This window comes from Vanellus vanellus (genome assembly GCF_965231255.1).
Source record: "Vanellus vanellus genome assembly, chromosome: 3".
NCBI lineage: Eukaryota > Metazoa > Chordata > Aves > Charadriiformes > Charadriidae > Vanellus > Vanellus vanellus.
In genome coordinates, this window is record NC_138907.1 from 44,747,865 (window position 1) to 44,764,053 (window position 16,189).

Here is a 16,189-nt window from a genome sequence, read left to right on the forward strand (position 1 = left end):
GCATGGGTGTATTGCCTCTGTGTGCTGTTTGAGGACTACTGGTTTTAATCCCAGAAGTAGATACAGTCAGTGACTACAAAAACTTTGGATAAATATATATATAATCTATATAAGAATGTATCCATTTACATCCTTCAAAATACCCCTAGGGTATTATTACACAGATGGCTATAAGCTACAGAAACGTACTCCATAAGCATTGGTGTTGGTGGCTAAGCCAGGCTTTACCATCAATGTGGCATTTACTCTTTTGATAACTTACACCCCAAAGTCTTCCTACATTGGTATTAAAAATTATTTTAGTAAACAATAACAAAATAATTTTAGCAGAACAACACTTGTGCCAGCCACCAAAACTGGTTAATGTTGTTAAAAATCATGTATTTTTAAAAGCTGATCTGTAAATTACATTGGCTTTTCAATTTGAAACAGATTTTAAAAACAAATTATTCATAAAAAACTGTTTAAATTAGTGGAATTTAATAGTAGAAGCCAATAATCTAAGTAGCATTACTGCCTCAAAACTTAGGTTAGTCAACATAATTTAACAATTTTTTCCTAGTACTGAAGGAGAAGCCTGCAATTACATATAAATATTTCTAGAGCACTGTCAACAGTACAGATTAATTTGGCTGCTGCGTGCCTGTTCTTGTATCATTCTTTAATGAGTGCTGTAGAAATCTTTGTCTGCTACTTAACTAACTGACCAGTCCAGAAAGCCAGCAATTATTTTGGCAGAACTAAATATAAATGTCTCATCAAAATGAAATCCTGAATAAGATAACTTTAAACAGCAGCATTCTCTAAAACAGTGGATTAACTTTCTAATCAAATTTCTATACATAAGTACAATCTATATCTTATCTTGCTGTAACCCTGCAAGCTGTTAAGTTCAAAGTAACTAATGATAATGTGAAGAGTTCAGGATTTTGTAAATTTCCACTCAAATACAGAATTAATATTGTCAAATAGGTTTTGCAAATCAAGTCCACACATGCCGCCTCTTACCCTTTTCCTGGCCCCATCAAAAAAAAACAGCCATCTGTGATCAGGACAAAGACTTTTCCCAAAGATCTACAAACTATCTGGTAATACACAGGCAGTTAGTTTATTGTTTGAAATAGCCATTAACCCACAGTCTCGAGGGCTTTCCTGCCTTCTGACCACAAGGCTGCAGATGAAATCTTTTTTCTTCCATGGACAATATATTCCTGTCCAGCAAAATATTATTGCTATCTCCCCACAAAAGAAAAAAAAAAAAAACAAAGAAAGATACAAAACTTTTTTTTTTCTAACTGATCCTCTATAGCTTTTCCCCATGGAAATAAAGAACTTCTGTTCTCTATCACAAATGCCACTAACAGAGGGGAACAGTAATCTTTCCCTCCCTGGCAGGGGTTGCTAATAGTCACGGTAACTGTGGGGCTGCCAGTATTGCATGGCAACCTTGTTTATTCTTCCTCATTCGTTTGCTTTATACATTTCAAACATCTCTATTTAAGGAAGTTTGTATTGAGTAAAATACTTCTGTTTCAACATAAGCTCTTCACCGCTAACGTATTTCAGTACAGTTAGGAAATACCTCCCGGCATTTTCCTTTCCAGGTATCCTATAGATAGCTGTCAACTGTCAGCAGCTTCAGTGTGTTGCTAGACCAGTTCTTTAAAATTCTGAGACTATTTTGGAGTAGGAATAATTAACCAGCATCTAAAAAGTTAAAACTACTTTCTTTGCTAATAATTATATTGGTCTGTTCTTTTACTGTTATAGGGGAAATGTCACATTTTGGGCATTTATTTAACAGAAACAACATTATTTGGAGAAAGTATAAGAAATTACACAGACCTAGACCATCTTACGTAAGCCTGTGGATAATTTGTTTGCCTTCTAGGACTGCATGATATGGGAATGTTCCCACCACTCTGGGAGCTGTGCTGTGTCCAAGTCAAACACGCACCACAGAAGCTGCGAAACCTTGCTTTCTCTAGATTGACATTTTGAAACTAAGCCTAATACGATTGGTTTCAGGCTGCAGTTTATCCCTCTGCAGGGGCATTAGCAGGGTCCTCCTGCCTGGCTGCTTGTTTCCATAAAACGTATAATAATTTAGTTGAGATCTCTACCTCACAATCAGATTTATTGACAGATAAGCTCACACGCACACAAAGTGCAAGTGCATAAATCTTGAGATCTTTTTTTTTAAACAAGCTTACTCATGGTGATCTGCACCTACTATATTCTGAAATTTTGACAGAGTTAATAGACTGATTTCTTTGTTAGCATTCCTTTGTTGAAAAAGGTAGGTACTACAGGAATGACAGTAAGACTCCAGATTACTTCTGTACTCTTGATTCAGATGATGCAATCATACACTACACAGTGCAGTTTGTGATGTTCACCTATAATACACACATGAAACATAGGAACTAGGATACAGGTGTATAGCTAAGATTTGTAGGTAGTTTTTCACTACCTACAAAAACTTTTTTTAAAAAAAAGTATTTCCTCTTTGTACTTTGCTATTCTTTATTTTTACTGCATTCCATCTTTCTCCTCTTTTTCCTCATACTCATTGTGAAGATACTTCTGTATGCAATTTTTATATTACAAATTTTCATTTTTCACTGTACTGAATTTGACCTATTGTTTTGCCATTTGCAGGCCATAGACCTGACCTTTGTTTGTCTAGACATCCATGGGTACTTTTCAAAAGTTATTTGCAACAGTTGCCTCAGACTTGAGCATACATTGGGGTGTTAAGGCAGATATCAGTAGGTGAGAACAGGATGTCAGTGAAGCATGTCTTGCAAGGAAATATAACTTGTATCTGGCCTAATGACAGCTGGATAAAACAGGGGTTTGGGTGTACAAGTTCTTCAGTTGTAGCAGGCTTGATAGACCACAGAACTCATGTGCCCCACTACTTGTCTGCTTTTTGTACTTACATCAGGTGGTTTATTAATGTTCTTACCCACAGCTTTGCCTTGCTCTGTCATCAGATCTTCATAACTAGGCTACTACCACAAGATGTTCCGTTGCTCAACAGGCACTCCCACCACTGCTGTTTGCCAGACTTTAACAGAAGTTTGTGGCTTATTGATTCTTCTGGTTTACTCTCCTAAGTTTAGAAAGGACTCATTCAAATGTTAATTTGGAAAAATAAATAAACGCAAAAGTTTCAAGGGCAAAAAGTTTCCAGAAATCCACGTTTCAGATTACTGAAATCTAGTTCGTGAACTTCGCAAAGCAGCTAGGATTTACCAAGCTTACCAACGTGAAATGTGAAGCCATCCTGTTTTGCCTGTTTGTTCACTTAAATGGGTCCATAATAATTTCTAAGATACATTTTTACATGGTCATTATTTCTGTGTACAACCAGAGTGCATAAACTCAATTCTGGCAAATCAGAGCTGACTAAAAAGCACCAATGGGGCTAATACAAGAAAAGTAGCGGGACTTTATCAGTTTCAGTTCCCACTGTGTCCTGTCTGCAGGCCAGAGGCAAGTTTGATAATTGCAGATTTGTTATATCCACTACAAGACCAACTGCCACTCATCGGTGCACCCAGATCTCTGTCCACTATAGAGAACAGTGTCCTGATGGGGAAGAGGTGACTCTTATGTGCGTTATTTAACTCTTATTTACTAATACAGAATAATGTTTTTAATTCCCATGTTGAACGCTTTTTCTTTGCTTGCACATAGAAAGAAAATGTTAGAGCTTGAAAATAAAACTGTCAATATTTTTAACAGCAATGCATATTATGAAATCACAGATATTTGTTCTTATGCCAAGCATGTACATTGCACAATGAAAAATTAAATATACATGATAGACTCTTTTCATGAGCCCAGCAAGCTGTAAACTATATTATCCCTCTCTCCAGTAAAGGCTTGTCCTCAGCCCCTGCTAGAATATTATAACATTTCTTCAAGAGAAACAGGCTTAGTGGCTACTCCCAGCTTTGTAACATCCTGTCAGGTTTCATTTGCAATTATAAGACCATTTCTTCTGCAGCTATTTCCTGAAATAGATTATTTCACAAAGAAATCTTAGACTAGGATATCTAAATTTTTTAAAAATATTTTTATACCACTACTAAAGTAGCACTCGTAGGTTGAAATCAACACTAAAACATAAAATAAGATTGAAAATACCCTTGAGTTTAGAAAATTGTATTAAGCTAAATTCAGCTCTGGTACAGCAGATAATGCTTAGGTATACAAGGAATTAATTTCTTTTTTTTGCCTCTTAAAATTATTCATTGTACATTTCTACAGCCAATTCCCTATGCTTCTAATATGGCAGTCAAAAACAAAATTGCTACTGACTTTTGATGCAAGCAGGATAAGACTCAGAGGTGAAGAAATAAAGCACTTTGTGTAATTAACATAAAGTGTTCTGAACTAACAACTGAGTGAACACTATGACTTAGAAAACATGATAGTTTACACCTAATTTGCATAGTCCTTTATCCAGTGCAAGTGTGTGACAGTGCAAATGCTTGATTCTTCCAAGGTTTTGGGGCTTTTTTAAATACTCATGATAGAAAATTTACTCCAGAATCAAAACTATAACATGTAAACAAATACAATGAATTCACCTGAGTCTGCTAAATAGAAACAGTTCCTTTGTGAGAAGTACAAACCAGTGGTGATAAAGTATGGATAGCTAGAGCAAACTATGGCAATGTAAACATTAGCTGTTCTGCTATTTCTTCTCAGACATCTAGATAATTTATTGGTCCACTGATGCAGAAAGTAGGAACAGATTCTCATTTAATGCTTCCCAAATGACAGGTCTACTGCCTGTACTCCAGAGGTCCCATTATCTCTCTGGGACCGAACTATAAAACTACAGCCTACTCCATTTCATGGTCTCTGTAATTCATAGCTGTCAATCCTTCTTTTCAAGTCATTTTCAGCAATGCAAAATCTGTGACATACTGACATTTAAGGGCAAATATAATGGAAAACTGATTTGAATTAATTTGTAAGTAAATAACAATGGCCAATCTAAAAACTTGTAAGCTCTCCAAAATAGTTTCTTCAACCTTAAAGCTTGTCTCCATACTCCAGTAAAGGAGTATTCTCCTCTAACTGAAAGAGTGTGAGAAGAACCTGGGTTACAAGATGGACCGAAAATAAAATCCTAATTCCAGCAACCCTGCACATGAAATCAACACAACAGTCATGTTTTCCCACAGGAATATGATTTTTTGCAATTCTGGAAGTACATTACAGATATACATCTACCTGTTGGGAACAAGAGGTTGTTTCTGAGCTGTTTTGGGTGTGTTTTTTTTTTTCATTTGGTTTGCTTTCTTTTTTTTAATTTTTGAAAGGAACTGAAAAGAAGCAGCAGTAACAGTCTTAGACCAGTTCCAATAACTATTGGCAAAGCACAGCTAGACAAATTCAATCGACATCTCAAGTGCCAACCAGTCTACCTAAGGGGTCAGTAAAAAACTAATATGATATAACAGCAGGCAGCCACTGGAAGGGATGGTCCTACCCTCTCTTCTTCCTATCAGGGTATGTACCCTTGCCTCTCCACCTGGACCAGGTTGAGTGATGAAGCAGATATACAGTGAGTCAGTTCAGCTGGCTGCTCTGGCATAAAATTGTCCCTAGGAAAACAAAAACAAAAAACCAAAACAAACAAACCACAAACAAAACACTCAAGTAGCTGATTTGCTTTAACATGCAACTTTAGGACTGCTAGCTCAGATACATGGGATGGGGAACCTGGAGAAGGAGGGAGGAGAGGGAGAAACAAGACTGCCTCTTCCTACAACTCAGTTTTTCATTATCTTAGCTGTAACGTGAAACCACATCTGAAAGCACATTCCCCTCTTGTAGGCTTCAATTTACTACACAGTAGCCTGTGCCTCACCGAAAAAAAAATATGGGGGGGGGGTTAGAACTAAAAAAAAAAAACAAAAACAAAAAACCACACAAACAGCAGATGGAGAGTCTACAGCTTTCCCTTAACTTTCAGTCTTGCTCTCAAAAGAAACAGGTAAGAGAATCAGCCAAAGCAAAGCCGTATTTCCCATCTCCCTGTACTTCTTGCTATTAAAAAAAAAAAAAAGCGTGCCCATCTTTATATAAACAGCTTTTCATAAAAGCAGCTGTGCTGAGAGAAAAGGGCAGTCTAACCTGAAAGAAAAAAGCCACTTCTAAACACTCAATTCACCTCTAGGGCACTTCCCAGCACTCCGTGGAAGCAGCAGGAAGACGAGAAGTCTCCATAAGTACATTTTGTCTCTGTGAGACACCCGGCCGAAGGCTGGACGTGGGGGCGCCGGTAAACACCGGACATTTCCACTTGCCGGCGGCGGCCCCCCTTCCGCCCGACGCGGGGAGGCGACCTGCGGCGTTGCCTAACGCAACCACGTAGCGCAGGGCTAGCGCGGCCCTCGCCCGGGTGACCGCATGTTACCGGCGACGGCCCCCACGGGACAGCCCCGTCCCCCGCCATCGCTCCACTCCCGCTTCCCCTCACGGGTCGGCGCGCGGGCGCGACGACTGTTCTCCCTGACCCGCCCCGTCGCGCGCACGCGCCCAGCAGCTCCTCACTCGCCGCTTGTTTTGGAGGCGCGCGTGGTCCTCTCCTATTGGGCGCCGCGCCCCTCCCGGCCCGGCCCGGTCCAGTCCGGCCCCGCCCCTGCCCCTGCCGCGGCGGGGGTGGCGCGCGCGCGCGGACTACAGTTCCCGGGATGCCGCGCGGCCGCCGGAGGAGCGAGCGGTTGGGCGGCCGTGCGGGTGGTGGTGGTGGTGGTGGTGGTGGCGGCGGCGGCGGCGGCGGCGGCGGTGGCGGTGGCTGCGCGAGAGGACGTTGTGCGCGCGCCGGTGCTGTGGCGGCGCGGCAGCGCGCGGGCAGGTTGAGGTGAGCGCGGCGCCCTCGCCCGACAGCTCCCGCCGCAGGCAGGAGTGGCCGCGCCGGGAGGAGACGCTGCTACCGCCGCCGAGCCTCGGTTCCTCCGTCCGTCTCCTTCCTGTGGCGGCGGCGGCGGCTGCTGCTGCTGCGCGCTGGGGCGAGGGCCGCCCTCCCCCGTCAGCCGCGGCGGGCGGAGCGGCGGCAGCAGCAGCAGCATGAGCGGCAGCGGTGCCGCCCGGAGCACAGCGGCGAGGGCACGGTTGGCAGCGCGGCTGCTGGCGGTGCTCAGCTGCGTCCTGACAGCTGAGGCCCAGGTAGGAACCAGCGGCGGGTGGGGACGATGCGGCGATGCGGCAGGGTCCCCTCGTGGCGGGGGTTGGGGCGGGGGGGGTGGTGTAGGAAGAGAGGGTGGCCGGGCAGGGATGCCCCACCGGCCGTGGGCAGAGCTGCGGACCCCTGCCTGAGGGGAAGGAGAGCAGAGGTCCTTTCTGTCGGAGGGTCGCGGGGGAGAGGGCAGCCTGGGGCCGCGTCTTGTGCAGCCTTCCGGGCGGCGAAGTCTGGGGATCCCTCGCTGAAGTCTGCAGCCCACGTCCTTCCTACTCGATACCCTGCGGTTGCCACTTGCTGGGATCCAGCCCGGGGCCTCCGGGGCCTCCGGTCTGTGGGGCCCTGCTGCTACAGTGACGGGAGAAGTTGGTTGACCTGGGAACCACTGCTAGTACCCTTAAATAAGGGTCCAGCTGCACAGAGGAGTTGTTTAATCCAAGTAACACCGCTAGCTGTCTGTGCGGTGTTGTGTTGAGGAGCTCTGGGTTGGATCATATGCTTGGCTTTTAGGCAGAAACTTCGGTGTCCTTACGAAGTCGATGAGAAGCCATATGTTCAAATGGTACCATCCAGTGCCCAGGCTTAGCTTGTGTTTAGGTCGTGTCTGCCCATATTACAGAGAAGGATGAGAGTGCCCCTTTCTGTCTTCACAGCTTCAGAAGGACAAGTGTCTGTAGTTGGGAGTTTGGTATACATCGGCAGTATGACTGTCACTGAAATAATATATGTTGCTGAGTAGGGAGGGATTTCACTTGGGCCAAAGACATTAGAGTGAGTTTATATGGAAGTACTATGTCCATGTGGAGCAAAGTTTCTCTTCTATATCAGATTATTCTTTTTCTTATATCTTCTAAATTTCTGCTTTGTATGATATGCTATATTGTAAGTGATCATCCAAAGCAGTGACTACAGTAGTCTAGCACAGACAGCTTTTATTGCGTTTTTTGGGTTTTTTTTTGTTATAAGTTGTGGTTTTCTCAGGTTTAAAAATCCCTTATTTTAGTAGCTATTTTAGCATAATTAAATGCTAATTGAATTGGGATTCTTAAAGAAGTTAATAACAAACTGGCATGATATTCTTATAATGCTTGGCAGAGAGATCGGTTGTTGCTATTTCATAAAATTGTTAGCATATTGTATTCAGAGTTTAAATACTTAGAGTTTGACTTGTACAGGGAAAAGATAAGCTAGCCATTAGTTCTTGGAGTCATGTTACCTATTGCTTTTCTTTCATTGTGCAGCTATGGCAAAGTAAAACATTAAGGAACAAAACAAGGTGTCCCAGGTGGTCTTCTAATTGTTGAAGCAATTAAAGTACAACAACCTGATAATGCTAATAAGGTTGTTTGTATGACTGCTTGTTAGTATGTGCGTTTATTCCGTTTTTTCTTCATGTTGAAGTGCTGAATACATTTCTCTTTCCAGATTTCATAAGGAGAAATTGATGCATGTTGGACATTGACCTTTTCTTCTGAAAGGTTGATTTATCTTAGAGAAGATAAGTTAGAAGTTTAACATCTCCTGTACAGGTCTGATATCTGTACAAAAACTAAACTAGATTTGACAACACATAGAAATACTTTGATAAGCGTATTGGAAATATAGAAGAAATAGCAGCTATTCTATGTCACACGACTTCCTGAACACAAATTATAGTAGGCTACTGCTTTTAGAGTTTATCATAGAGTTCAAAGTAATTAACAGATGAAAAGAAAGCTTGATACTTGGCCATTGTAATAAAAGTTGTGATAACTTACAGTACAGTTTGGCTCTGTATTTGTGGACTAAGTTAACTAGTATAGTTCAATAAAAAAAAGGCAAAAATAAATAGCAAAGTAGATCTTGAAATAGGTAATTTTAACTGTGTAATACACTGTTCTTATTTTGATATCTCCAGTTTGAAAGAGAATTCACTGGAACATCCAGGTGTTGACAAAAATGAAACCATTTTTCTGCATGTTCTTAGAGTGTTTCGTTATTACTCAAGTGAGAGCACTGAAGATTACAGCTGGACTAATAAAAAACCTCTAACTGGGGTACTTGAAGCCTGTGTTGCTGTTGTATTAGTGTGCTATGAACTGAGTCCGCTGAGGTGCAGTATTGGCATTTCATATGTGCTGTCAAACCATTTTACAAATCATGGTTTGGTACAGATATAGCATAGTTTAATTTTAGAACATGCCTTCCAAGGAAACATTGATTTTGCTATTTTATGTATACAGGGAGCTACTGTTCCAGTTCTGAAAATGTTGTGAGAAAGAAATGGAGAATTTTGTTTGCTTGCTCTTGTTACACTAGATTTATTTTTCTCTTAATAATTTCTTAGACCGGTTCTAGTTTTGGGGAAGTGTTTATTTCTGAAACTTTGTAATGCTCAAAGTAAACCATGCTGCATTTTAAAAGGTGTTCTTAGAATTGAGATTTTATCAGAGACATCTGGCAAAGGTGTGACCTCCATTAGTTTGCTATCTTAGTTGAATTACAAGACTGAAGCTTTTTATTTTTCCATGGGAATTTGACACTGAGTGTAACTACTGCATGTTTATTTGGAGCACTTTCCCCTGAAAAAGCATTTTCAGTTTTGCATAGATGGTAAAAATATTTTTATAAGCAGTGGATAGCTTCATGAGGTGGTCACCAAAATAGTCTCTTTGTCTTCTGAGTCCAAAGAAAACGTCTTGGATCTTTCCTACTGCTTTCAGCTTAATAAATTATTGCTCTTCACGTAAGTTTTATCTTGTTTATTACAGTTTAATAATACTTGAGCAAAATGTTCAGAGTTATCTTTTTGCCTTTTTATATTATAATGAAAAGTACTGCTGTCTGTTTTGTGGTATGGTGATACCTGTAAACACTGCCTATGTGTGACCGATGAGAAAATTTGAAAATTTTAATGAGATCATTGTAGATTAAAATGTGTGGGTGTTTTATTTCTGTAAGTATCAGTAATAACAAATTTTGTCTTCTGACTTTGAAGTTGGCAGTCATGTGGGCTGTGAGCTTTCTTGGTTTTGTGAAAAACCTGTAATTGCCCATAGTCTCTTTCATAGCTGTTTGCCCGGGTTTGAAGGTAGATAACATTAACAAAGGCAAGCATAACAGCATAGAAGACTTTGGGTAAAGTAACTTACCTTAAATAAGTTTTATGTCATTGCCATTGCCATATCTCTGCAGAACTCTGACAGCCTATTTAGTGCCTCAGGAAAAGTAGGATCTACATGAGGTGAATTTTCTACTTAAATGCTTTATTGCCATACTCTCACCTCTTTATTCTCACAGGGGTTGGGGGAAATCTATTTCCCAGGCCTCCTTTATGCTTCAGAAAAGAGCAGAAGCGCACAATTCAGTTTCTAGTAACTCTTTTACATCGAGCTTGGTTACATAAGGGTATCTGTTCTGTAAAGTAGTGGAGTGATTTATCATGCATAAAACAGATTAGATGATTTCATAATCTCATCTATGTGAAATCTGTGGAGGAAAATAAAAGCCACAAAGTATTTTTCATCTCCTTTTGCACATAACCTTTTAATTGTGAGAAGGTCTTCTAAGCTTTTTGTAAGATATAAGATGTGTACACCTTCCTATTTTATATGCTTTCTAGGCCATCATGTGTGTTGATTAATTTCCTGTCTGGCTGAAGAATAGTAGTAGTTAACAACAGTGTTTGGTTCCATTCCCTTAGATATGGTCTAAAGCCTTCAAACTTGTATTTGAAAGGCCTTTCAAACATGTTTGTAGTTGTTTAAGAAACTATGCTTAAGAGTAGTTAGTTTAGATTTAATGAAATTTATCATACAAATGTTCATGGAAGCGCACTTTCAGTGTTTCTGCATTTCACTAAGACACTGTCAGGGTCTCAGCAAAAGTGTTGCCATAGCTTAGTCGACTAAGTTAGTTGGGCCTGTCCTCTCTGCTACTTGCACAGTCCTGCCTTACCCTCCTGTGCTGGCAACAGCACTTCTGCACTTGTGTGCACTCCTTTTCACAGCTGTGGTCTTAAGCTAGTGCAGTGCCTTGAACCAGCTTGCTGTCCTAGCACAAGAAGAGGGAAGGGTCCTGGGAAGTTCGGACTTAGTTTCACAGTAGATTTACAGCCTTACAGTATAGGTGCCTGCACCTGGTTTTCCTAGTATGTATTTGTATTTGTAGAGTTTAACTGAAGTTACTAACTTCTTGGGCACAGAAGTACCTATTCCTCTTTCTCCTATGGCCCGAAGGAAACTAGCTGGAGTGTTCTTACACTTTGAGAATTATAAGATGACAATACACGATTGTGGGTTTTTTTAGGCAATTCAACTAATGAGCATTTGGTAGGAGAATACTTGGTACGCTACTCTCATGTTCTAATAAACAGTGTGTTCATAGTTTGGAAAATCTTGCTCATTCTGCAAAAAGTTCTATATGCTGAATCTGTCAACAAATTTCAGTGCTGAAAGTGGTAAAATAATTGATTCAGCATTGCATTTGGGAGGTAGTCTTAAGCTCAAAAAAAGTGCTGAGGTCTGTTATTTTCTAAGGTGTAAGGTATGTTGTAGAGTATTTTAATGACTAGAAATAAATTATTTGCTATGGAACTGCATTTCACTAGTATTTCTTTTGACTGCCAGGTTTTTTTCTTTAGGATTTTTCCGTAGTTCATATTGCACTTCTTGACTAAAAATAAAATTTTATGTATTTTTTTAATAGCTCACAGGAGTCCTAGATGATTGTTTATGTGACATAGAAAGCATCGATGACTTCAATACTTTCAAGATCTTCCCCAAAATACAGAAACTGCAAGAACGTGCTTACTTCAGATATTATAAGGTACATTTAGAATGGTATTTTCCTGAATAATTTAAATAAAATCCGGAAAATATATAGAGGATTACATATCAACTCAACTTGTCTGTATTAAGTTGTCTTTTAGAAGCCCACAGCTCTTTAATTTGGTTGTAGCAGATTTTCAGTCCCTGACAGTTATGTTGGTAATAAGTCATGTTTGCTGTGTTAATCCTGGAATCGGTGACAGTAAATCATGACTGCTTTCATTCAGCTGATAAGTGGTAATTTTAAAGCTAGTATCTTTGTACTGCTGCATCTAGAAAAGAATTGTATATTAGCAACTTTCTGACAGCATGCAGTACTTGTCTCCTAAGAAATGTGCATAATTTGAAATATTGCAATGATTTCTTTTCTTATAAGTTGCTGTCTGAGTTTTGATTTTAGCGTTTGTTATCTAGAGAACCATTTCTCCTTTGAAAAATAAGTAAAAATATTCAACTTTCAAGTAGTACGTAATATCACTTTTTTATGATTTAAAACATTTTTTTTCTCTGTATTAGAATCTGGTGAGCAAAATAACACTTTGAAGCCTGGTAGTTCTGTTTTCAGATATGTTTAAGTTGAAAATGAGGTTGCATTTTGACTGAACTAATCAGACAGTTGTCTGCCACTGGAAAAAGGAGGTTCCACTCCTTTAGGGCAGACCGTCCTGCCTTTTTAGCCTGTCCCTATTTCTAGTTCTTGGGCTTGTCTGACTGTGCATTAAGCCGATGCATCTGTTTTTAACCCGGTAGATTTTTAGTTTGGATCTTTGGGTTTAGGGGTTTTTTGTTTTGTTTTGTTTTTGTTGGTTTGTTGTTTCTTTTTTCCAGGATGTAGCAAGTTATCTAGCTGATCTGGAATCAGACAAGTATTAAACTCATGCAAGATGCAGTTATGAATGAGGAAGGAGAAAAAAAGCATTAGACTCTTCCCTTTCTAGTCTGAGCAGGCAGAAATGTGTAACTTCATGCTGAATCTCCTCCTGCTACATGATACACTTCTAACTTCATTCTTCAGGAGAAACAAGATATGTGCAACTTGAGTGATAATACATCAGAGTAGTGGTAATTAGATTCTTCAGAGGCAACAGAGAGATACAAACCAAAGTATTTGAAGAAGAGGAGCGACAGGTATACAAGGTTTTATACAACAGTAATTTCATCCTGCAAATTTAGAGCTAATCTTCATTTCAACAGCAGTTCTGCAGATCATACTTTAATGATGAGTTGTACTCCTACCTTATCTTTCATACTGTTCTTCCTAATAGATGGGCAATGACAAAGGCCAGTGTGCAGTCCACTCATTATCACATATTATTTAGTACTTCCATTTGTGACGGGGAAGAATTTGTGTTGAACAAGCAAACTGATTAAGTCAGAACGTTTTTCACCCTTTCCCCTCTGAACAAGCAACAGAGTTTTATAATGTCCCTGTACAGAATCATGGAAGTGCTATTAAGCACATAGATGGATGTGGAAATTGTGAGGATAAGCAACGATCATCTAGATCAACTACAGTGTGGCTAAATACTGAATAAGCATAGGGGGATTATACTTGTTTTGGGAGTGAAAATGCTTCTTCTCTGAAGTAATTTAATTTGTAATAGGAATTTGGATCATGAACTTTTGTAACTACAGTCACCGTAATCCCATTGTGTTACTAGTTCAACCGCCATAAAAGAACTCAAACTTTAATGTGTAATAATGAATGGACTAGCTAATTTTTATCTAAAGGCCAAAGAAAACTTTCTCTTTAAAGTCCTGCTGAAATTGTGCTAGGTGGTTTCTAGATAGTAAGCGGAACACTTCTCAATGAAAGAAATAAATGAAAAAAAATGTATCTCTTTATAGTTTTATACATCAAACCACACAAACTATGGGAGCCTTGTGATGAGGAATCTAGCTTTTAATCTGTGACAAGTATTTAATAATACTCTAAATGATAATAATTAAATCTAATACTTCAGGCCCTGAAGAAAGTAGAAGGGTGTTCTATGTAGTCAGTGCATGATTGGTATTGATTGAAGTGCAAGTGCCATACAACCTCAATTTGTCTCACAAGTGTGTCTGTGTGTGCTGGTTTTTAGCGCTGTTGAATCATTCTGGAACTAGTATATCTTGATTTGCAGTTGTTATTTCTGAATTAATCTGCAGTTTACACAGCAGTATTCTTTATTCATAGTGTTCCTCTGTGTAAAAACAGTGACTGCCTCATTACTTGGATATTCCTAAGTGTGTTAGCATTTTTTTTGTTAGAGTTTACTTCGAAGAAGATTGTCGTATGTGTTAGCTGGTCTTTTTTTTTGGTAGAAATCGGTGTGAGGGACATGTTTATATAATAGCTTTTATTGTGAAGGTGATGTAAAATGTAACACATTTTTGTGCTTTATTTAGAAAGATGAGTGATCATTTAACATATTTTTTTCTACGAATAGTGTTTGTGGATTGAATAGAGGAAATTGAATAGAGGAAACCTGAAATCTCTGCTATTAATGTATCTGTGCTAGCATGGTTTGAACTGTAACTAGAAGACAGTTGTCATCACTCCTAAGAAGTCATACCGTCTGCTTAATGTCTCGTTAGGTTTTTTTAACCAAGCAATCTCTTTAACATTTTAAAGCTGAATTTATAATCCCTAGTCATGCTGAATAAGTACATCAAAATGGAAACCTGGAAAACAGCCTTTCCTTCAGATATTATATAGCAGTTCACTTTGTATATGTATTTTGAAAATACAGAAAGAACTTACTAGCTGAAAGCTTTTGTAGAGGAATTCAGTATAATAAAGGGCAGCTGAGCAAGTCAAACAGTAATTTTATTCTTTGGGGATCTTTTATGGTATTGATAGAATATTTGAAGTGGGAGTTCTTTTTGTTTTGCTTTAGTTTGGGTAGGTGGAACCCAAAGAACAATTTATCCTTCAAGCATTAAAGGTTGTTTCTTTATTTCTGGTACATAGTTTTGATTTTTCTTAGCTGTGAAAATTAAGAGAATAGACTGGAGAGAGAGTAAAATCTGGCTATAATTCATTTCAGATTCTTCATATCGTGCCTGCTTTGTACCAGAGACATATTGATCTAGTTTTCCGTAGGCTTAGTATATTATGTATAATGCTTGGGAAAAAAATTGAATTATTTTTTTTTAATTGTTGAAACTCTGGTTTGAAAATTCAGCTAATGTAGCCATTGGGTTTCTATTACTGTATTCCCCCCCAGAAACACTTCACTTAGTGCAAATCACTGATCCTGTATAAATGTACTCTGCCAGTTAAATGTGTTCAAAGTGTAAAGGATATTGTCCTTTTATTGTACAGCTTGTATGTATTTTTTTTCCCATAAGCCAGCATAAGGATTAGTTTTCTGACTTAAGATTTATAGATCTAAATAATTTTTATAAGCACATTTCTAATTCTTAAATTTTTGTGTTGAAACTGCTCTAGGACCTGATGCCATCCTTGGGTTATGGGTCTTAATTTTGCAGTATATTTTATAGCACTCTTGCTGTGTCTGACTACAGAATCAAATCCAGTATCTTCAACAGTTTAAAACAAGAAGTGATACATCAAATCATTCATGTTGTAGTTTGTTGCCTGAAGTAGTGACTTCAGTTGAATATCTTCATGAATAGTATTTATCAACTGAAGAAAACTAGTACGAGCTGTGCTGAAGGAAAATAAAGTAGAAGAATAGAAGTAATTTTTGTTGTTTTTATTTTTCAAATTACTTTGAAAGTTTTAAAACTGACTTTTTAACTGGAAAATAATGGTTAATACTGAGGATAAGTGCTTTGTATTTTATTTGTAGTGTCAGATTTCAAAGATGGTGTACTTCTGCAGTTTTTCTGTTTGATCACGCAGGAAAACCTTTAGTCTGTAGTCTTCAGTTTAGGAGCAATGCCGTTAAAGTGTTTTTTATCACTACTGTTTGTTAGTATGTACCAGGCTAATGTAAAGGAGAGCTGTGATTTCATTTATTTTTTTTTCCCACTGACTGTGACATTGACAATCCAAGTAAAATGGAGTAAAGTGTTTGAATCTCTTGCCATGTATTAGATACTAATATATGTGGTACTCCCTGCCTTTTTTGTGTCATTTGATGACAAATAGGAGCACTAATCATCACAGGATTTGCTGGTAATATTTCTGAAGTGGTTTCTCTTCATTATTTATATTTGT

General features: G+C 38.9%; 1 protein-coding gene across 1 annotated transcript in view; it reads left to right on the forward strand.

Moving 5' to 3' along the window:
• Positions 1–7,098: 7,098 nt before the first annotated feature.
• The window catches only part of ERO1B (endoplasmic reticulum oxidoreductase 1 beta), a gene marked incomplete at its 5' end in the record, with an annotated part of 35,863 nt that continues 26,772 nt past the window's right edge, over positions 7,099–16,189 (forward strand). Inside the window, 2 exons of the mRNA XM_082480899.1 lie at positions 7,099–7,197; positions 11,897–12,016. Coding sequence (XP_082337025.1) covers positions 7,099–7,197; positions 11,897–12,016 — 219 coding nt within the window. The remainder of the gene's footprint in view (positions 7,198–11,896; positions 12,017–16,189) is intronic.